At 33.9% G+C, this 24353-nt stretch overlaps 2 protein-coding genes across 3 annotated transcripts; one reads left to right on the forward strand and one right to left on the reverse strand.

The window, feature by feature from the left end:
- Positions 1-4416: 4416 nt before the first annotated feature.
- LOC114760803 (uncharacterized) lies at positions 4417-5348 on the forward strand. Its single transcript, XM_028950090.1, has one exon. The coding sequence runs from the start codon at positions 4551-4553 to the stop codon at positions 5145-5147; it is 597 nt and encodes a 198-aa protein (XP_028805923.1). The 5' UTR covers positions 4417-4550; the 3' UTR covers positions 5148-5348.
- Positions 5349-7260: 1912 nt separating this feature from the next.
- On the reverse strand, positions 7261-10205 carry LOC114760801 (GDSL esterase/lipase At4g10955-like). 2 transcript variants are annotated; one of them, XM_028950089.1, is made up of 3 exons: positions 10093-10205; positions 9012-9129; positions 7261-8436 (listed from the first exon to the last, which is right to left on the reverse strand). In XM_028950089.1, exons 2-3 carry the CDS (start codon positions 9071-9073, stop codon positions 7464-7466), a joined length of 1035 nt encoding a protein of 344 aa, XP_028805922.1. In that variant the 5' UTR covers positions 9074-9129; positions 10093-10205; the 3' UTR covers positions 7261-7463. The 2 variants fall into 2 exon arrangements, with proteins under 2 accessions (XP_028805922.1, XP_028805921.1); XM_028950088.1 differs by having other exon boundaries at positions 10046-10205.
- Positions 10206-24353: the final 14148 nt, after the last annotated feature.

The following is a 24353-nucleotide window of genomic DNA, read 5'->3' on the forward strand; positions in this document are numbered from 1 at the left end:
TTGGCAATTCTGCTCAAATCCTGAACCCCAACTCTTTCAGACCACAGCAAACTTCTCAAACTAGTTCCAGAAAGATATACCAAAAGAGGGGTTTTTCCAGGTTTCTCAGTATGTCAACAAATGAAACGCTTAATTAGTGATAAAAATATTCAATTTTTCACCAATAAATGAAAGGCTGCATCATGCATAATTCAGACGCAATCATCAATATGATAATAGAAATCCCAAAAAGGAAAGTAGTAACAATTACAGACCAAACAATCTTGACAAATACTTTGAACTCCAAACAAGACACATCAATTATTCAGCCTCAAATCTGATTCTTCCATATTATCATATTCTAGTTATTTACCATTTACGCATTTCATACCTCATCTCATCATGTATCATTCTTCTTACAAGCCTTCTTGGAAGTGCTTTTAGAAGGCTAATGCCTCATCATGTATCATTGTTTTAAACATGCTCCAATACGCATACCATCTTATGGTCAAGGGAAAAAAAAAACATGGGCCAAGCATAATCAAAAGCATCCAGCCGTATTTGATGCAAATATTCAGCAATGATCAAACGCAACAACAAACTGCCAAGACATGCTTTTCTGATTCATATGATTTTACCTTCTTCAGTGTCGACAATGCCTCTGTGTGCGAAAAGAAATTGTGAGAATAGGAGCTCTGCTTCAGACGCCGATCAACGGAGCCACCAGGACGACTCCTCTTCGCTTGAAACGCAAATGACGACAGCCACAACGACGACCTTCACTTCGCTTCTGATGCCGATCAACGGAGCCACCACAACAAGCTCGACTTCGCTTCAAATGCAGATGAACAGAGCCACAACGACAACCTCCACTTCGCTTCAAACGCCGATCAACAGCGCCACTAGGACGAGCTCCACTTCCCTTCAAACACCAGGACGAGCTCCACTTTGCTTCAAACACCGATGAACGGAGACGCCAGCACTTCGCTCCGCTTCGCTTCCAACACCAGGACTTCGCTCCGCTATACTTCACTTCGCTCCACCAAAACAGAGCCACTGCCACAGGCTTTCAAGGACTTCGGTCACGATTTTCGGTGGGTTGTGAGTAGATTTGAAGCAGCACGGTGGGTTGTGGCCGGATTCTTAGCACGAACGATTTCGAACAGGATGAAGGCGCCAGACGGTTTCTTCAATCGAACAACAAACAGGGTTTCAAATTTTCAGTCAAAGCAATTTCGAATGGGAAATCATAGTAAGGGCAAATAAGTCATTTGAAGATTCTGAAAATTACATCTGAGTCCCTTTGGGACTTCAAAAAAATTATCAGATTTCAAGGGACCTATTTGATGTATTTTGTTCTCCATGGGACCTCAATGTCATTTTCCCAATAACTAATTTTAGTTTAATTTTTAAATTTTTATAAAGCCACTATTAACTCCAAATTTAGGGGGTAGTTGCAATTTGACAATATCCTGGTACAGTTGATTTGATTAAAAATAATAATTGTGGAAAAAAGAATATTAAATATAATAATTATATTCAGAATGCAGAAGAATAACAATTAAGGAAAACGACAATAAAATGATACTTCAATTTTGAATACTCCAATGTCACTTTAATAGGATAAATTCCATTTTAGCCGCGCATGAACAAATAGGAATTTTAAAATTTGTTGAAATAACTATATTGATCATATATCATTTGTGCTTATTTTTTTGGAAATGTTTTGAAAACAGGTTGTTAATTATGTTACCAGATTTAGTAATACTATTAGATGAATTGTCAAGCACATTATAGAAGTTGAAAATTTCTCAATTTATTATGCATTCATCAATCTCTCAAAAACTTTTGTGATATGCAAGTAAAGGCTAAATAATAATTTATTTATTCATTTATACCATTTATGTATACTATTAAAGCAAATTTTATCAAAACTTGTATACAGCAAGTTATGTTCGACTAAGTAATATGGTTAACAAAACCTTTTTTTTTTTTGTAATAACATGATTAACAACTTTAATAATGTCATTCACCATGTGAGCTGAAAGGTATTTTGACCTTGAGTATCTAATAAATTGGAACATTTTCAAGTTTTATAATGTGATCGACAAGTTATGTAATGATATTAATAAGTTTAAAAACACAAATAGCAACATATTTTTTCAAGAAACTGTGAAAGTGGGATTTTTCCTACTCCAACGCGTAACAATACTAATAACTCTAATAACACTAGTTGTGATTTTTGAGTGCCTAATAAACTGACAATTTTTTTAATTTTTATAACGTGATTGATAAGTCACATAGTGATATTAACAAGTTTGATAACATAATTAACTTATTTTCATAAAATAAGCATAAATAATATAAAGGTAATATAATCATATAAGCTAGTTTCAAAATTCTTATTTAAACAAATTTCAAAAATTTCTATTTAGTCATGTACAACTAAAATGAAATTACTAGGTGATTATTTGTGGTTTTTAAAATTTCTATCTAGTCATGTACAACTAAAATCAAAGTATCAATTTTTTCGTCGTGTTTCTTCTTTGGGAAAATCACTAACAGGTCCCACAGAAGGCAATTTATTACTCTGAGGTCTCACGAAATGTCAAAATCACTAACAGGTCCCAAGGGACCTCAGAGTAATATTTTTGTTTTGTAAAATGACATTACTGCCCCTCATATTCCAGATTCACATTTGCTTTGTCATTACGATTTACAACCTCAGCAGCGACTATTAACAACCTAATGAGAGGGCGTTAACAACCCTAGCAGTATCCGTTAACAACTTACTTTATAGAATATATAACCTCCGCATAAGAGTAAATTATAACCAAATAGTATAATACAACAACTTTAATACTAAAATGGGAAGCTTTTTGATATCATTAAGAATTTTAACTAAACCCAATAGGATTATAGCAACATTTTAATGCGAAGATCCATTTACAACCTCAATGGTGAGTATTAATAACCCAAAGAGAGCTGTTGACAATCTAGGCAGTATCTATTAACAATTGACTTTATAAGATAATATAACCTCTAACAACTATATAAGATTAACTTTAAGACTATTTAGTTATAGTTTAGTTAGTTATAGTTAGAAGTTATATTATCCGATAAAATTAGTTGTTAACAGACACTGCTAATGTTGTTAACAATTCTCCTTAGGTTATTAATACTTACTGTTGATGTTGTAAATGGATTTTCGCATTAAAATGTTGCTATAATCCTATTGGGTTTGGTTAAAATTCTTAATGATATCAAAAAGCTTCCCATTTTAGTGTTAAAGTTGTTGTATTATACTATTTGGTTATAATTTACTCTTACGCGGAGGTTATATAATTCTATAAAGTAAGTTGTTAACAGCTACTGCTTAGGTTGTTAATGCCCTCTCATTCGGTTGTTAATAATCGCTGTTGAAATTGTAAATGGATATTCGCATTAAAATGTTGCTATAATCCTATTGGGTTTGGTTAAAATTCTTAATGATATCAAAAAGCTTCCCATTTTAGTGTTAAAGTTGTTGTATTATACTATTTGGTTATAATTTACTTTTACGCGGAGGTTATATAATTCTATAAAATAAGTTGTTAACAGCTACTGCTTAGGTTGTTAATGCCCTCTCATTCGGTTGTTAATAATCGCTGTTGAGATTGTAAATGGATATTCGCATTAAAATATTACTATAATTCTATTGGATTTAGTTAAAATTCTTAATAATATCAAAAAGCTTCCCATTTTAGTGTTAAAGTTGTTGTATTATACTATTTGCTTATAATTTACTTTTATGCAGAGGTTATATAATTCTATAAAGTAAGTTGTTAACGGCTACTGCTTAGGTTGTTAATGCCCTCTCATTCGGTTGTTAATAATCGCTGTTGAGATTGTAAATGGATATTCGCATTAAAATATTACTATAATCCTATTGGATCTAGTTAAAATTCTTAATGATATCAAAAAGCTTCCCATTTTAGTGTTAAAGTTGTTGTATTATATTATTTGGTTATAATTTACTCTTATGCAGAGGTTATATAATTCTATAAAGTAAGTTGTTAACGGATACTGCTAGGGTTGTTAACGCCCTCTCATTAGGTTGTTAATAGTTGCTGCTGAGGTTGTAAATCGTAATGACAGAGCAAATGTGAATCTGGAATATGAGGGGCAGTAATGTCATTTTACAAAACGAAAATATTACTCTGAGGTCCCTTGGGACCTGTCAGTGATTTTGACATTTTATGAGACCTTAGAGTAATAAATTACCTCCTGTGGGACCTGTTAGTGATTTTCCCTTCTTTTTTTCTATCGGCAGCACTTAGAGTCCTTGCAAATCAATGGCAGCAAAAGCACAAACATACAGCCCGTAATAATAATAGCAGTAGCAGTAGAAATCGAAAGAAGCTGGTGGGACCGGCATTAAATATCAGTTTTGGTACCTGACTAGAGTGAGGAAAGATGAGAATGGGAGCAAAAATGCTCTTTGAATCACAAAGGAACCCCAACTTCCGAGTCCCAATTGTTTAATTATTTGTCCAAAATCGCCTATCCATCTCCACTTTCCTCTTTCTGCTATGGCCAAGCCTTACAGGAGAGAGAGGCCATCTTCTTCCTCTTCCTCCTCGGCTCGCGCCAATCTCGCCTCCTGTCTCGTCGCCACCGTCTTCTTGATTTTCCTTCTCATCGTCATCCTCGTCGTTTACTTCACAGTGTTCAAGCCTCAAGACCCCAAGATCTCCATCAGCGCCGTCCGGCTTCCGTCCTTCTCCGTCTCTAACGGCTCCGTCAGTTTCACCTTCTCCCAGAACGCTTCCGTCAGAAACCCCAACAGAGCCCTCTTCTCTCATTACGATAGCTCTCTTCAGCTTATCTACTCCGGCAACCAGGTCGGCTTCATGTTCATCCCCGCCGGCCATATCGACGCCGGAACTACCAAACACATGGCCGCCACTTTCTCCGTTCAGTCTTTTCCCTTGTTCACCCCCTCCTCTTCCTCTGCCGATGGGTTCAATGAAGTAAGGGTTGGGTCCACCATGGAGATAGAGTCCAAGATGATGATGGCGGGTCGGGTCAAGGTGCTGTACTTGTTCAGCCATCGCGTGATGGCCAAGGCAGGATGCAGAGTCGCCATTGGCGTGAGCGATGGCTCTGTTTTGGGTCTTCACTGCTAATTCTTTTCCCTTTTCTTCTGATTTGCCTCTAATCTATGCAAGTGTAGTTATTAATTGCTAGTCATCGCAGTATTGTGTAATTTTTCTTCTCTCTTTTTGGTTTTATGAATTGGGTTGTGATTGTATACTCAGATGGGCATGAAATTGTAAAAATGGATTTTGATTGTCCCCTTGAATGTTACATTTTGTGATTTCTTCTTCGCTTGTTCTTCCTCTGAATTACTGGAAAGTTGTAATTCTGGTTCAACCCTTAATCATGTTCTTTAGCTTAGCTTGTTTGGTTCCATGGAAAAAGAAGGCTTTAGGGAAAAGAAAAAGGGATTTTGTGGGGTGTGGTGGGAACGAGGGAGCTTTTGCTTTTCCATTGATGAGCTTAATTGTCACATAAGCAAAGCTGGATGCCATGCTTCATGATGCATTTGACTAAGTAACATTTTGCAGTAGGCAGGAACTGATTTCTTGAGCGACTAGGGCGAAGATCATGGGGATAATGATAATTTAAAGGAACTTACTAAATATTTATTCAAATTATAAAAATTGGGAAATTGTGGTGGTGACGTCAAGAAGTAAAGTGCGCCTCCGTAATCCACTTTCAATTCAAAAAAAAAAGTGCGCCTCCGTAGACGTGAGTTAGTTTATATGTAAAATTTATTTTACATATTTACCAATTTTTTAAAATTAATTTTATTAATATTCTTTGAGCAATAATCAAGAAAGAAGGGATGAAGAAAATTAAGAAAGATGATTAGGATATTTTGAAAAAAAATTTATATGATATTAACTAGTTTAATTAACATTTTTAATACAGTTAAATGAGTTAATTAGGTTTTCTATTTAGGATAAGAGGAGTAGCACCTTTTGTGCTTAATCTATTTTAGCTCTCACACTTATAATTTTAAAAATTATTTCTAGTTTCTATTAATTACAAATATAAAAACAACTATATGAAATCGTTTTTATCACAAATAATTAAAGGTGTATTTTATAAAAGTAACGCATATTTTTATATATAAATAATTAACTTAATTAATTTTTATAAATTAGTCCTGTAACTTTTATACATAAAAAGCGTGGGGTAACTTGATACTGTAGTTGCTTGTCTATGTTCTCCCAAAATCACAGATATAATAATATGTGCCGGAAAGAAAGAAAGGGAAGAAAAAGATGGGGAAAGAGGAGGCCCTCTAAAGAGACTAATTTGTCTCGTTACTGGCGGATATGAAATCAAAAGGAAGGACAACTACCATAGAAGGATTACTATTGAAAGGTAATTTGTTTATTTATTAAGTATGATGTGGTTACTTGTGGGGTGGCCACGTCTTAAAAGGTAGGGACTCATGGAAGCGACAGCCATCACCGCCCTTTCCGAATGAATGGAAAATGACCCTTTCTTAATCCACAAGATATGAACACCTTTTTCTGAAAATTAATTTGGTCTTCAATCAATGGTTGAAATACTTTTTCTTACCATTAACACTATACTCCTGCTTTTACGCAGTACGTAACATCGATTTTATTTCTGTCTTTTATCAAGAAAAAAGCAAAATATTAGGAAGGATGGAGTTAAAAAAACGTTAATACAATATCAGGTTCTTATAATTTATCTTTATTTTGATTTTGATCTTTATAATTTTCAAATTATTCATTTTGGTTTTTCAAGAACAAAATGATTCAAACTTTTTTTAAAATACAGGAACTAACGTTTTTAAACGAAAAAAAATAAGAGACTTATATCTATAATTTGAACCTATAAGAACTAAAACTAAAATAAGAGCAAACTATAAGAACTAAACATTATATTAATATTAATGCTTTAAAAAAAATATAACAATTCAACTTGTAATTATAAAATATAAATTTAACCTAACGAGTCAGTCAAAAGAGCAGAGATGATTGCTGCTCATCATGACAATAGCATCTCACTTTAGTCACTGCTGGTAAGTTTTCTTGCAAGTTTCGGTTATGCTTTAAGAATGTATTCGCCTTGGGGCTGTGTGTGTGTACATATAATTAGTATATAATATTATCCATGACTTTCGTTTAAAGAAAAGAAGAAAAAGGGGTATTACGCTAATACCAGTTACCATTATTAAATTCATCTGGGATGGACAACTAGGAACATGTTGATTCTTCTCGCCTTTCTTAACCTTTTCCTTTTTGTGACAACGAAAGTATTATTATAATCCTTGCAGTGCTACATAAACCATAAACGGTGTTACAGAACAAAAAGCAACCACTATTCTATACAATACCCATATTCAAGGACAAATCTCATCAATACCTTCAGCCATCATATTTACCATAACCCTACAAGAACTAGTATTTGTAGAACTTGGATTCCAGGTGCAAATCGGGTTGCCACCACTGATGAATACCATGAGCTTCTTTGAAATCCCGTGAAGGAGTTACATTAAGAGTCAAATTAGCTGAAGGAATTAGGTGCAATGGTTCAGATGATTCGTTTCCAGATGCACTCATCAGCAAACCAGTGAGTGAGTTTTGAGATGCTAACCTTTCAATGCCACCAGCTCCAATCTCTTGCATTCTTCTTCTGTGCTCAAAATATCCAACGTACTCTGAGCAAATGTGATCAGAAGGATTCACAAATAAACATGGGACCCAGGAAGACAAAGCAGCAAATGAATCAAAAGTCAAATTCCTCGGCTGCTTAACTTTCATAGCAATGGTAAGTCCAGCTGTTATCACACTGCCAGCAAATCGAATCCCATGTTTCAGTTTCTTATCCTTAATCCTCTCAATTGGAGCAGCAACGTATGGTGGATTGAAAAGAAAAGATTCAAGCAACTTGCCCGTTTTGGCCATTGTTTTCCCACAAAGCATCGCCATGGCTGATCCCAGAGAGTGACCAGACAACCAGATATTTGAATCATTGGCAGACGCAACCATGTTACGAACAGCTTGGATAGCTATCTCTGCACGAGAGGTCTGATGAAGTCCATTTCGAACTATGTGCATATCCAACTCGATGTCACGAGAAACGGAGTCTGTCTTGGTTATGGTACCTCGAAAGGCAATCACATAACGAGGGATTCTTCTGTGTAAAAGGTCATTACTCTGGGATGACTGAGGCTTGAACTCATAGATCGCACCAAAGATAGAAGAATCAACATCATCTATGAGTGGACGTAATAACTTAAAGTTGAAGAAATCCCACCAAGGAGGTGCAAGAGCATTGGGACCTTCCCGTCTTTCTTGTCGATCCCTTTCTAGGATGTAAACACCTTGGACCAAGCTAGCAGCAACAGTCATGCGATTATTGGCATCGTCCCTGGATAAAGAAGCAAATTGTTCAGTATCATTGGCAATACCATTATAAAACTAATCAAAGCATATCCTCATAAATGAATTTTTATAAAGAGAGGGGAGGGGAAGGGAAGGGAAGGGAAGGGAGGGGAGGGGAGGGGAGGGGAGGACCCACCTCTACAATACTTTGAACTAAACGAGGGGAGCAAAATTACCCTCCCTTCAAAGCAAACAAACTTGGTGACTTGGTCAGCTAAAATATTCAATACTGAAGTTATATGTCCAAAAAGAATAACTCAGATGTACCAAGTTTATGTTGAATACTTTATGGGATGCCGGAAGATGTGGGGAGAAGTAGTTCTTTTTTAAAAAAAAAAAAAAAAAAGAAGCGAAAAAAAGATGTAACCAGAATGCTAAGCAAATGACATGAGTTTTGACACACAATGCTACACTAGAGTGCACAAAACTATTGACTTTCAAGGTTACAGACAAGTGTCAGAGATCACACAACGGTGGTGTGACAACATAAACTAAGTCTGGGGGGGAAAAAAAAAAAGAAGATAAATTTATAACGCAGGGGATTTTTTCAACTGGTCATACCAGTCAACAGATGTTAGATGTAAGGGTCCTGAGAGGTCAAAGTATTCCCTTTCAGACGCCATGTATGACACCCTATGCTTTCCACTCCTTCCTTCCTTCTCAGTGTCTTCCAAAGATTCTGACAAAATCCAAAAAGGGGAAATAATCTATCAATACCTTGCCAATCAGAATGTCAGGAAACCGATGAACAGTTATTAGACAATTTAATCTCTCTTATTGTCAATGATGAATCATTTCACATGAAAAACATGCTTCACAAAAAAGAACACATTTCAGTTGCGCTGCACAATCTTAATTCTAGTATGGTGGGATGTCATCAGCCGTGTGAACATACATCAAAAGGGAAATACAACGAGAAGTCAAATTTCAAACATTTAATCACACATGCTTTCTAAATCCCAGGGAAATTTTCTTTTCAGAATGCAAATGCAATGATGCTCAAATGATGCAAAGTGTTGGACGAAATTCCTAACATTCGCATAACAATGAGAAAATCCAAGAACGTAAACGTTGAGATCTGGCCATAACCAGAATCCAGTAGAGAAATAACATTTTGGTACTTGGACACATTAGAGGCAAGCAATGTAACTAGCCCCATTGCTCATCAGCGCACAGAAAATGTCAGCATAAAGCTAGGAAAATAAAAACTCTTCTTTTTCTTTTTCTAATTGGAAGCTTAAAGAACAGCATAAAGACACTGTGGTCTTTCAGTTTCAACTCAGTTTTGGCAAGAAAATTTCGTAAGCCAAAGACTAACAAGTGCTGGGATTTGTACAAATCTAAAAGCTTCAGAAAGAAATAATAATTAAAGAACACTCGGATAACAAGTTAAGGGAAAAAATTACTAATTAGCCCCAGAATCTCGAAGCTCCCTCTTCACTTGAACGAGTTGAAATATTATGAGAAGCATGTAAAGAATTGTCACAATAAAAGGTCTATTCAACACCAAAGACTCACAAACGTGTTACGAAGCAAACAAAAACAAATAAAGATAAGAATGTGGAAGGAACTGGGAATCAAAGAGAGAGATGTACGAAGAAGCGAAGATCAGAGGTGACTGCAGAGTATGGTGATCCCCTACCCAAACAATGCAGATCGAAGAGATCCAGAGAATGGGAAAGGAGTGGATGATTGGCGAAATAAGTTCAGACGTCGCTATCTCGATTCGTGGATTTTGCACTCTCAACCAACGCAGGCAAGCAGCCCCCAGGGAGGAAAAGCGCAGGGAATGCTGTCCGTTTCTTCGCTATTCGGTTTTTTTTTTTTTTTAATGGCAGGGACAACGTCGTCCCCCCGGCTATGGACAATCAAAATTTAATAATGTTTTATTAGAAAAATGACAAATAAAAATCCTAAAATATACCAAATTACAATTTGGTTTCTTTAATCTATATAATCAACTTATCTATTAATAATGTTTCCCTACAAGCCGCCCAATTGCACGGCTCAATCACACCTTTAGACACATTTCACTATTCACAATAGTGTATCGGCTCCAATAAAATATTTCAATAAATTTATATGGATTTGTTTGAGCCGTAAACCATTCTCGGGGCTTTGTTGTTGCTATACAATGCTTATGATAGCTCATCTTGAAAGCACTAGTTTTGAATTTCAAATTCAAATCTATAGCACACCATTTACACGCCTATTTCATGGATATTTATAAGTCATCACGAATCATTTCATCTCATAAGTGGCTTATCCCTCCTGTTCCTCCAAACATTTTACATTTCGCATTTGGAAAGATTGGAAGATAGAAGATGGGTGTGTCGGTAATTGAAGGTCCTGTTATACAATCTAGAGGTTTGGAGTGTCATTACATTCAATCACTCTTAGATACACTTCTTCTGCCATCAGTTTTATCTACTCGTCTCATTCATGTTCATCTTTATCATAATCTGATTCCCCTTACAAAATCAGGTACCACCAAAATTCTGTCTTTCTCTAACTACCAATATCTTGCGGGATCCTTTGGCGGATTAAAATTCTTGCGGTGCTAATTTCTTTTATCTAAGCAAAATAGCATTTCATGCTTCTTTTAAGGCTGAGGAAGACAAGACAATGAGAGAAGAATAGCTGCTCACACGAAATGTGTGTTTAGAAAGCAGAGTCAAATTGCTTTCATTCCAGGAAATGAAGAGCATGAAATGAAGTGAGCTACAGCCAGTTATTATTTGCACACTTAGAGAAGCTCATACATGGCTCCTGTTGTATATGTGACTGCCTATGACAATGCAGTTTTTTTGTTGTGTCTCGTTTTGGTTATTATGCTTCTTCTTCTTGTTTTTTTTGACATGTAGACTTCACGAAGTCATTAATTTTTTCATCGATTAGAAACACTTATATTCTGTTATTCTCACTTAGATCATACATGTCATTAAATTGTCATATTATGTAATATGTGTAAGTTTTTTCAATTTGTAACCCTTAAGTCAAAAGTTTCTATGATTTGGAAATATGTTGATATAAATGACGACCTTGCATTCCTGTCTAAATGGCATGTTGAACTTAGTAGTACTAGTATCTTAGTATGAATTGATGATGGGCCTTTGTCGGTGAAGAATAATGCTTAATTACAAAATGTGCTCATATTCATTAGTATTTTAAAGAAGGCCCGAAACATTGCAAGATCGAGAGATTTCATGTGATGGCAGAGATATTTTAATACTTTCTAAAATTTAAAAGAGAAACTAAGGGAAAAATTATCTGATACAATCAAAACCTTAATGAGATTGTAATTCCAACTGTTCGTGAGCCCATTGCCATCTACAACTATGATTGAGTAAGCTTCGTCGCTTTGAACCCCTAATTTTCCTACATATAGAATATGATGTAGATCAGTAGCCATGATGCAAAGAAACATATAATCAAAGATCTGATTGACATTTCTATTCATCAAATTTCTGATTTCATTTTTTTGATCTCCTCCTGTTCTTCATATCTTATGTTTTCTTTGTTGATGGCCTTTAATTTCTCCACTTCTCCTCAAAGATGAACCTTCTCTAGGAATAGCTGGTCTCTATTATCTACTAGGTTGTTAATTAGTGATTTATGTTTGTCATCTATCTCGTTGTCATGCCACTTAAAATAACTACAACCATCCTATATAGAAATAAAATTTGGTTAAATGGTATTCTAATTAAGGGTATTAGATTAGGGCAATGAGTTTTCCTCAAGATAGTTTGAGCATTTGTAAAATTTTTAATCTAGGTTCCTCTCCATCCATGAAGTCCATCAAGGTACAGCAAGTCCACATGACAAAACCTTTTAGTTCCTTATGCATGTTCAGCACTTGCCCTAAGTATAAACCCTCTCAGAATAGTACTTTTCATTTAGGCACATCTAGAGTCTTTCCTGTTATTTTTGAATGGTGAATCTTGCCTCAAGAAGTAGCTATATACTGGTATGGTATGGAGTGAGTACAATAACTTTTGTTTTATGTGTAACTCTAGAGCGTGTTCATTAAAATGTCACTATCAAAAATTTAATATCAAAATTTTGAAAGTTTTATGTGAAAGACCATAAAAAATCTTCACTATATATTTAATGATGAATGATTTGAAAATTCTGGGCACACCACTTGTCATAGCCAAGTTTCATGATAGCATTTTGAAGTTGCATTTAACTATTTGTTCCATTAACTGACAAACTCATATGTTCAAATTTTTATTTATACCTTATACTAATAGTTATACTTTCATGATTTGATTGCTTTATTTTTATTAGTTGTTTATATCACGGATTGGCAGAGTTAAATCCATGGCTTATTATGAAAGTCTAAGGAGCCAGTATATTATGGAAGAAGCTATATCTGTTGAACAATACAGCAACTCATATTTCATAAAGCACATACATTATATTAAAGAAAGCGATTAAATGCTAATGGCTCAAGATTAAACACATAAATGTCACCTTAAATATAATACATAGAAAGTTACATAAAATTTGATGAAATAGAGGATTTTAGATCCTAAACACGCAAATACTTAATTCTAATAGACATAATGATAACAATGAATCTCATGGCTAGTCCTGTAGATCCATATAATTCACAGGTAAACATAAAGACACAACCTTCAACAGAATGCTAAGACATGAAAAGAAAGCTGAGCAAACATAGGCAACTAGCTCATAACATAACAAGAATTAATCTTAATAGATATGCACATAATGTGAAATGGAAGTCTTCATGATTTATTTTGTGCCTACGTCTTAGAACATAGTAGGTTAAGGTCAAAGTGATGTGGAGTTCTATCCTCTATGTTGGTATCTATTTTTTTTTGTGTTGATAGAATTTGGTCTTGAAACTGATTTGTAGATAGTGTATGTGGGCTGTCTTCTTCGTCTTGCCCAGACTGGGAACACATTCATGGAAGCATGAGACCATAAATCATGAATGGTGAGTGGTTGAGTGAATACCATAGGGAACATGACAATCACGTAAGGCATAAAACATGTGAGGAATTCTAAGTACGAATTGTAGTCTATATAGTTATACCTATTTGCTATATCCAAGTTTTGATAGTTAAAACCTTGATCATGTATGTAGCCATATATGTAGTATAGAGGTATATAATGGAAGTTATACCAACTGGATGATCCTACTTGTGTTTCCTCCTTTTCAAGAGTGAAATAATATAGGGACATAGATGATGTAGCAGTTATGATGCACATAATGAGTGGTTCACAGTAGATCCACGTATAGTCCACACCATAAGATCTCCATTCTTCCAATAGTTCCCTGACTTGAATCAGACTTATCTCCTCTATAGTAGTCATCATTTTGTTCACTGTTTTTAAAGTGGTGTGTAATGGATAAAGGTGGTTGAGGCTTTGATTTAAGGACTTTTATACTAGGTCAATATGGGGGGAAATGGTTACATTGTTAAATGTATATGGGATTATTGACAATGTATTTAAGAATTTCATATTCATTTAATACAAGTAACACTCTTAGTATTTTATCTATCCATCTTAGAAACTACATGGCAGGTTGCAAAGTTGGCTTTGTTGAAAGTGCACATCTAATCGTTGTGGGTAGTATAAAAGTAGGGATAGTAGGGCTTTATCCATTATGATTTGACAATGCAAAGATCATAGTCTAAGTATCTATTTGATATGCGTGTTTTGTTTAAAATTTAATATAATAAGTTATAATGATGTGCCCTTCTATTTGGATTATAATCTTAGGTATAAATAATTCTGATGCACTTAATTTTATTACCACAAAAATCACTATATATTGACATGTTCATTTTTCTGTATGATTATCTTCTCATATTCATTTTTAAGTAGTTACCTTTTTTTTTCCTTACCAATTGTGAAGACCTCATGAAACAATTCATACAAGGGTCTACTGAGGTGTGCCTAATTTATTAAATTATTCTCATAATTTAATACTAAGCACTCTCAACAATTTCATGAGTTAATGATATGATTCTTATTATAGAACATCGAAGGACATGGGAGTGTAGCTACTGAGGTTAAAACTATTAACATATGATTTGTAATCAGTATGAGTATTAGTACTAATTGATTAGGCCTGTCTGATTTCTATTGTCTTTTTCTGTTATTTTATGCAGGTTATGACCCAACCTAATGACAGAGAGGTTACACCTCAAGGTATAAGTGATAGTTTTGTCAATAATGCTACACCTACTCAGACTAATGTTGATGAAAACATAACTTTGGTGAATTCTACTAGTTCTAAGACTATTGCATATAAAAAAAGCACAAGGAAGATCATTTTAAGGAAAACCATAGATTTAGTTAACCAAGTAGTAGTTGTAGAGAACATATTGTCAAAGTTATCAAGCAAGAGAAAGTTTAGTCATTACAAGTTGTTTGGTGTTGGGACAAGATGTTTAAGATGGAGTTCATGTTGTTGTTATTTTGATCCTATCTTTATGTTGTACTCTTTAAATTCCAAGTCATTATTTTTATGCTTTACTGTTATTTTTCCCATTTATTTCCCTTAATCCCCTTGCCATGTATTGTGTTTACTTGAAGTAATGTGATGCTTTTGTTTTCCATTAAGCCATATGATGACTAATACCTTTTTTCTTCCATGCAACCTAATATTTGATACAAAAACATAATGTCATCAATAACCTAGGTTATTGCTATAATTGCCATCTGTCTAAATTATAACTAGTACTAGATACCCCGTGCGTTGCATGGGGATCATAACATAACACAAGCATAATGTGACATCTAATATAAATATGCAAATATTCTGTCAAAGTCTTTAACATAACATGACATACAATATACATAATTTTATTAGATCTATTATGTTTGGAGAACATCTAAATGGTTACACCTAACAATCATATTCTCAATTTATGCATCATCATTTAAGTACATTTTGCAATATCTCCTTGTACACAACATTAGTTGTTGTGGTTTTCATTTTGTTGCCACCTTCATCAACAATAATCTTCAACCCATCTATTGATTTAACTCATGATAGCGCAACATACAGCTGGCCATGTGAAAAAACTGGCTTCGTTTAGTATAATCCAACACTTCTTAACGACTACCCTTGACTTTTGTTTATTGTCATGGCAAATGATAAAGTGATAGGGAATTGCCTACGCTTCATACGAAATGGCCACTACTCTTAGAAAGATTCATGTCCATCCTATGAAGTAATACCTTTTGGTTTGGGTGTGAACCATTCAATATAATGGCCTCAATGATATTCTTTCCTAATTTGGAGATACACATTTGTGTTCTATTGTAAAGGCTTGAAGCTTGGTCTATGTTCCTCAATAGTATAATTAGTGCCCCAACTTTCAAGATTAGCTTGTATAGTGGTAACTCGGAGCAAGTAATTGCATTAAGGAATTCTATTGTGTACAAATTGTCAAAGCTATCAATGTTTGCTATTGATTTCCATACTGTGTTACAACTAAGGAACTCAAACGCTTCTCCTGGTAACAATAAGCACATGTTGTCATTCACTTGATGGACATGGTCAATTGTTGGTGCTAGTATGGCTCTGTCAATGAAGTAATCATTCTTGTGTAGATTTTTGAACAGATTAGGATAAGTAGAAGAAGCAATTGCTTGAATTGGATCATGATATATTCTTATCAATAGCTCCTGAGGAATTTCAATCTCTGCAATTCCATCATTTGATTCACCTAAACAACCATCGTCTACATCTAACGGCCATTGTGAAAACCTCTCTAACCTTAAGCAACCTTCAGGTATTGATTCTGAACTCAATCTCATGTTTCTTGTTACTTGGAAAACTTTGCAATATTGCCTTAATTCTAATGAGGTAATGCATCCATTAACAATTGATGCTCTTGTAGCTTTCGGGATAATAGGAAGGATTTGCCAAAAATTACCACCCATAACAATACATTTCCTATTGAATGGAGCTGAATAATGCATTATATCTTTTAACGTTCTGTCAAAAGCTTCTATGCAATAGCGTTGGACCATTGGAGCTTCATCCCATATAATAAGCTTGGTCTTTTTAATAAGTTTAGAGAGTAGAGAGTTCTGCTTGATAGAACACATGGAATGCTCATGAACATGAATTGGAATGCAAACCTTAAATGAGTTATACGTCTAGAAGATAATAACATTGCTATTATTTTACTTGAGGCAACTGTAAAAACAATCTCTCTATTAGAACGTAATGAAGACGTCAGAGCATTTCATAGAAATGTTTTACTAGTACCACTATAACTGTAGATGAAGAAAAAACCACCTGCATAATGCTCCAACACTAACATGACATGGTTAAATACATGTAGTTGCTCTTTATTCAATTATTGTAATAGTCTATTTGCTTCGACACAAAGAGCATTTCGATCATAATTCAACTCCTATAACATAAGTTGGTTGGGACATCAAGAGATTCCATGCAGCTTAGACTTGGCATAAAAGGAAAATCTACAAGGCTTTTACCATTCCCCTGTAGCAACTTGTCAATTTCTGTTAATACTCCTTGTTCCTTTTCTTCTAATGGGATAGAAATACCTGCATGTAAAACAAACGTTAGTTAATTAATACATTGACATTTAACTAATTATTAGGAAAGAAACATATATTAACAATGGAAATATTATTGGTAAAAGTATACTAAGCATTAAAGATTTACTTGAGAAGTTGGGATCATTTCGTGGAATGTATAATAAGTCTTCAGACAATAATGATGATGTCTCTCTCCATACATCTTCAGGGTTGCTTAAACAACAACACAACAGCATACTAACAAACATTTAATGAAGGGATTAACCAGATGCCCATGATGATGCCTCTTTTATTGTATAAATGTACTCTTCATCATCATCTAACAAACCCATACCAAAGCATACTTCCCTAAATTATGCATATAGAAACCATCTACTGTTTTAATCTCATCAAAAGAACGTGATCCTTTTACTTTTGTTAGCAGCACCTGCAAGTAATAAAACTCTCTAGATGTTGGTGAGGCATGACAAATGTGACTAATTAAAAAACCTCTCTTCCTTTTTCTCATTCCCTTTTATTTCTTTTGTATACATAATGATTAGAGAATTCAGTTTAAGTTAGAGTCCTAGCAAAACTATCTTCCACATTAATCTTCATCTAAGCTAGGAAATGTGATTCACTCACTCTTTGTTTGTTAAGTATATCAGCAACATCATCAGAATTGCTATATATTACACTTTGTTGATTAGGTAAATGAAAACTTAAACTTTCACCAGATAGATATCTATTGTGTATGTTAAATCCAAATATTCTCCACGATGCTTCACATGATGAGATATATCTATAATTATAGTACTGTTGTATCTCATCAAATATGGGATCGTCATCTTTGTCAAATAATCCTGCAGCTACTCTGTCATTGTCTTTACTGATATACTTGAATAAGTACTTAATTACATATGACTGATTGCTTTCTCAATATTGATGTGAGCTTGGAACATTTGCAGAAGCAAAGGATTGAGTGGAATAACATAGCAATTATCCAAAGTGACAAACTTGATTTCAACTGTCCTGCCATTATCTCTTCTACGATAGGTAGGATAGCTTTCAGCATTAACTGTTGCATCATCATTGAACCTTTTTGAGAAGTACTTACCACATTTGTTGTCTTTTATATAAGGTGATCTAGGATTGTTAGAGCCACAAGGACCATGGACCATGAATTTCTTCACCAAGTCATATAATTGTGACGACAACTCCTTATCAGGGATTTTAGCAGAAATGATTTTGTCAATATCTTCAGGATGTTTGGGCTTATCCTTTGGATTAATGAATAACAATTTATGAGCAAGTGGTAATCTTCTCTTCTGAAACTCAATTGTATAAACCTTTGGCATGATAATGATGATGTTAGAATAACATTAATAGGCATAAAGTACAAATTACAATATAATAGACATGTAGAAAAATAAGAAAGTAAGCATTAAATTCTACCTGCCCGAACCGAACCAAAAGTCTTCCTTCTCTAAGTGGTTCTCATTAATGATTGAAGCTTCATTTTGAAGACTCTACATAAAATATCTGGTCTATCAGATGCATGCAATCCATATTTGGAATAAAATCTTGTAATTTCAAGTGAATGTTATGAAGAGGTCAGGGTATCTGCCCATCTACAAATAGCTATTGCATCTTGGTAATTTATTATCATGTAACGGGCTCCTCCTGTGAAAGAAGAAGGAAGTATTATACATCTTCCTATTGATACAACATCTCTCTCTCCACTTGTTAATACATCAGATAATCCTTGGTATAGATCAACTCGTAGTTCTCTTTGGTGAGTCCTGACCCAAAGCAACCTTTGAGACTCAATCATAGTATATCCATCAACAACAAATTGTTGGAATAACCATCTCACATGGAGGAATGTTGATATTTCATTATCCCTAACCAAATTTATATGTGAAATATTCCCTCATGCTAAGCTTTTTCTTCTTCTTAGTGTAGGCAAGGGTTTCTTCTCTATGATCAACAACAATCCTGTACCCATCTTCTCCATAAGGGAATAACATAGGACAATGCAAAGAGAGATATATAGTGTGTACTTCACTAATTTGTTGAACGAAGGTCCAATTAAAGCCATTTTGGATGGCCTTAAACTCAAAATTTCGTAACTTGGGCGCTAGTTTCAGAACAACACTGTTCACTTAGTAAATCCAGATTTTCTGTCCAACTTTAAAAATTCATAACTAAATCTAGAAAAATCAAAGCAGAGTGCTTCTAGGTTCTACAAAAAGCTGTTTGAATGCTCTTTCAAGAAAAATAATCTCATAAAACAATTCATTAACGATCAGTGCTAGATTTTTATGGAAGTTACTACTGTTCTAATTGGTAAAAACTGTTTTCCAGATTTTTAAACTTAACTTTGGAAAATCACTAAAAATTTGTACACACATCCATTTAAAACGTGCTACCTATCAATTTGAAGCTCATGAAGTGTAATTTAATCATACAAAATATCATAATCATCTAAGGAAGATAACATATTCAAAACAAAGTCACAAACTCATTGCCTTAACAGAGTTGCAGTATCATAAACTTCAATACAATTACAAAAAATGAGACCATAATTCAACATGCATATAACATAAGCTTTATCCAATTACTCCTTCTCCTTGATGATTCAACCCCTATGGAAAAGAGTTACATTTGGAAGGAATGAGATTTCAAAGAAATCCTAGTAGCAAGAGAAAATCAACTATTACAAGCATGCATCTATTACAAGCATTCCAACCTTTTACAATTAATAAGGAACTACTTAACCTTATTCATGTAGCACTCTAACATGTAAGAGTCAAGGCACTTGAAGCAAGGAGTACAACTACACAATCATCATCATCATACATCATTTAGTTTAACCACATAATAGCATATGAAATTGCATAGCAGTCAATGCAACAATTAACATTAAAGTTAATTAAATCTTGCTACCATTCTTCCAATGCTTTCCTTGCCTCTTGATCTTGGCCCTCTCTTCCACAATTGTTAAAGCCTAAAATCACATTTAAAAAGAGGCAATCACACATCACAACTATGCCATACAAACATGACTTGGAATTCAAGAAACCCTTAACCCCTTTGTTCTTGAGTTTTTGGAATTGATTTTCAACAATCTAAAAATTATCCCATTAGATCAATCCTACATAATTTTTTATGTAGAATCCAAATATGAGCTTGTAATTTTGAAAACACATCTCTTACCTATTGAACTTGCTTTGGCTGAGAAGTAGTGATTAAGGCCCTTCAACATCTAATTTCACTTTAATGCATTCCAATGCTTATGGCTTAGGATTACCTACACAAAACTTCATTTTAAAGCCAATGGAAGCATCAAAACATGCAAAATCTCATCCTAGGGAAAAATCACTATTTGGCCAAAACATACCTATAGGTTCTTTAACATGAATTTCATTCCCAAATAATGTAATACCACTTGAAAAAACTAGTAATCCATGCATTTAACCTAGGATTAATATCATATTCTTTCTCCCCTAAATCTAACACAATTTGGCCAGCACCCAAGCCAAGGATAAACCACCAATTTCAATCATAAAACTCAAGAAAACTAATCAATACACGAGGTAGAATATCAAACTAACCTTGAATACAACCTTGTATGGCCAAATCCTCAAGGTTCTCCTTGATTACACTTCAAGAAAATATTTTGCAAGAGGTTCCCTTAGGTAGCAGAAAATGGTGTCTTGAGAGAGGGGAAGAGATCTATTTATAAGCCTTGAGTTAAATAAATGCCATCCAAGTTCAAAGGAATTACAATGATGATGTGTCAAGCTGAGCTTTCTTCTTGCATTTTCTCTTTCCTTTATTTAATCCCAAATAAAATGAACTTTAGAAGTCAAAATCCTCTCCATTCCTAACTTGACAAGTGGCACAATGAGAGCCAAGTAAAAAGGTGTGCACTTTTCACTCTTTTTAGCATCGTTTTTATACTAAAATAGTTTCGTCTTTTTCTATATCAGTGATCTGAGCTTTTAAATAAATTTTTCTCATATTCTTAACATTTTTTTTATCAATTCTACCTTCCTAAAGAGGCTTCCTTTGCTCTCATGATGAATTTATATCCTTAATAGAAAAGAAAACTAATTTTCTTACTATATTAGTTTTCTTACTTGAGAGTTACTTTTTCAGGTCTCTGAGCTCATTAAAACCTTTTTGATTATTTCATAACCTCTTATTAATCCCATAGAAGTTTCATGAATTTTTTTGGGATTTATCTAGCCTCATAAGTATTTATTTGGAATTTTTTCAAATAAAACCCTAATTAGCATAATCGGACTTTAATCCCTTAAAGATTATTTAGGGATATTTTGGGAATAAAACTACCTCTACAATGTCTTATAATTCCCAAGACACTTTATCCTTATTTTTTCTTAATTTTCTAAGGCTTAAAAATATTTTTCATAATTAATTTTTGACCAATTTTTCCTAATTAGTCAATATCCAATAATTACTAAAAATTTAATAATTATTGCCTTCCATCATAATTTCAACTTTTGAGTCTAGAATACTGTCCAAGGACCTTTTCTCTACCTTTCATAATTATTTGTTAAATTTTGAGAATTTCTAACATATTTTTCTAAAATTTCATTTTTTTCCCATTATTCTGGTCCTTAAATGTCTGGGGATTCCCTTATTCTTAGATATAAAATTTCTGGATGTGACAACTATCAACCAGTTGGCATCAATAAAAGCATCATAACAATGGTAGTCTAACTAATTCATTTCAAATCTAAACACTATATTCCCTTTAATCCCACTATAACAAGTATTAAGGAAGAGAAGCAAGTAGTCAGATCTAATTCCTACTGCAAATTACTCTGTCTATACACTCCCTTATATTATTCTACTCCAGCCAGTTGTTTGACCAAGTAAGGTTCATCCTTTTGAAACCCAAGTCTACCATTTGACAAGTAGACATAAAATTTTGATAAGCATTAAAATAATTCAGATTTTGCATCCTCCCAACTTCTTTCTAAAAACTGTACAAAAGTTTCATTGAAGTCCCTATAGCAAAGCCATAGGTTATTATCCCCTGGGCAGAGATTTTTCAATCTATTCCACTAACCTCCACAATCTTGCTCTTTGGGGCAATGTTGTCAAACTAGCGAGTCAACTCGTCGAATTCACCGAGTTCAGGTTTTTAGCTAAGAAAATCGAGTTAACTCACTTGCAAACTTGTTACCTACATAAACTCAATCAAACTCGATTTTGACTCGATCAAACTCATTAAACTCGTTGTTTTAAGACCGAGTTAAGCGAGTCAAGTAGATCTGGTTAATAAAAGACTAAAACAGTAAAATACAAGCTAAAAAAATTATATTATGTTAACAAGAAAAAAAGAATACTCATATAACTTGCCCTATTTTAAGCTTGTAATCCTGTGCCGCTACCGCCACCATCTTTCTTTCCCAAGTTCGCACCTTTCTTTCTTTCCTCATACCTTTGCGCCTCTGCTTGCTGCTACTGGTATCTGGTTTCAAAGTAAGACGACACAGGATGAGGAAGAAAGAAGCACGAGAAGAAGAAGAGAGTGAAGAGGGCCCCTAAGAAGTGAGTTTTAAAATATAATAGATGTGTCATGTACTCATGTGTGTACTGCGTAGGCATGTAACTATTAAGCTATCATGTACGCTTGTTTCCATTAAAATAATATCATAGAAGGAAAACACAGCTGGACATGGTACTTATCTGTTAAAATAATATATATTATAATATGTAATAGAAGGAAAACATAGCTTGCGTCTGGTACTTGTCGACTACCCTGACATATGCTTTATATTATTATTTAATAGCCTTTTGTGTGAAAGCTTGCGTTTGCTTGTTTGGTGCGGCTGAAAGTTTGTAGCAACTTGATCTTCTTTTGAATAGGAGCGTCCAAGTGTGGGAAACCGTGAAGTAAAGCAAAGCAAGAAACTGTATTGACTTCAAAATTGGGTCAGTATTTTGGACTTTTTGTCCAGCTTTCCATGATTTTTTTTTCATGCATTGTATATGTGTTTTAACAAACAAAATGGTCTTTGTTAAAATATTAGGAGTTGAATGGGTTAATTTTTAATACTACTTTATCATTCATTCTACTAATATTTTATCATTCTTTCTAATTGTTTCATTTAACATTTAACAAAAATAAGCTCATATCAAACAAACAAATTTGGTTTCATTTTATGCTATTTACTTTATATAAAAAATTTCACTTTATTGTTAATTTGATGGTTATCTGATCTTTAGTTTATTTTTTAATCTTGTAATTTATTTTGACTAATTATGAAGTAGGTAATATATTAAATTGAAGATGTCTTCAAGCACAGGAGAAAATACTAGGAAAAAAGTTATTGCTGCAAGAAAAAACTATCCAGGTAATAGATCTGACATAGGATGGAAACATGGAATGGATGTTGATGGGAATAGCAAAAAAGTAAAGTGTAACTATTGTGAAAAAATTGTTAATGGAGGTATTTATAGATTTAAACATCATCTAGCATGCACTAAACTAGATGCTAAGGCTTGTGTTAATGTTCCTGAAGAAGTAAAAATTGCAATACTACAATATATTTGTGAAGCCAAATGTGCCTCGTCTAAAAGGAAAATACAATAGATTGATGTTAGTGAAGAAGAAGATCAAGACACTAAAGCACAAGTTGAATCTCAAAATTTAGAAAAAGTACTCATGAATTTCTTGATAAATTCAAAAAATAATAGCAAAGGGGCAAGCAACTCCCAATCAACCATTAATTAGATGTTTAAGAAAGACTTAAGGGAAGAAGCTTGTCAGCAAGTAGCTCGGTTTTTTTATACAAGTGCCATTCCTTTTAATTGTATAAAAAATTCTGAGTTTATAAAGATGTGTGAAGTTATAGGAAGATTTGGTCAAGGATTTAAGCCTCCTTCTTATAATGAGATTAGGGAGAAATACTTAAATCTCAGTGAAAAACACGTAAACCATGCTTGATCACTTTAAGAGTAAATGGAGAACAACAAGTTGTTCCATAATGTTTGATGGGTGGACTGATAGAAAAAGGTGCTCAATTTGCAATGTTTTAGTAAATAGTCTTAAAGAGACAATATTTTTGTATTCATTAGATACTTCTAAAATATCTAAGACTACTGACAAAGTATTTGAGATGCTTGATGAAGTTGTGGATAAAATAGGAGAGCAAAATGTGGTTCAAATAGTAACCAACAATGCTGCAAATTGTAAAGCAGCTGGGCAAAAGTCGATGGAAAAAAGGAAACATTTGTATTAGACTTCATGTGCAGCCCATTGTATTAACTTAATATTGGGGGATTTTGAAAAAGAAACTGTGTTGCACAAAGAAAACATTAGCAGGGGTA

The sequence above is a fragment of the Neltuma alba genome, unplaced genomic scaffold (genome assembly GCF_004799145.2).
Source record: "Neltuma alba isolate B1F8T4 unplaced genomic scaffold, ASM479914v2 tig00011022_pilon, whole genome shotgun sequence".
NCBI lineage: Eukaryota > Viridiplantae > Streptophyta > Magnoliopsida > Fabales > Fabaceae > Neltuma > Neltuma alba.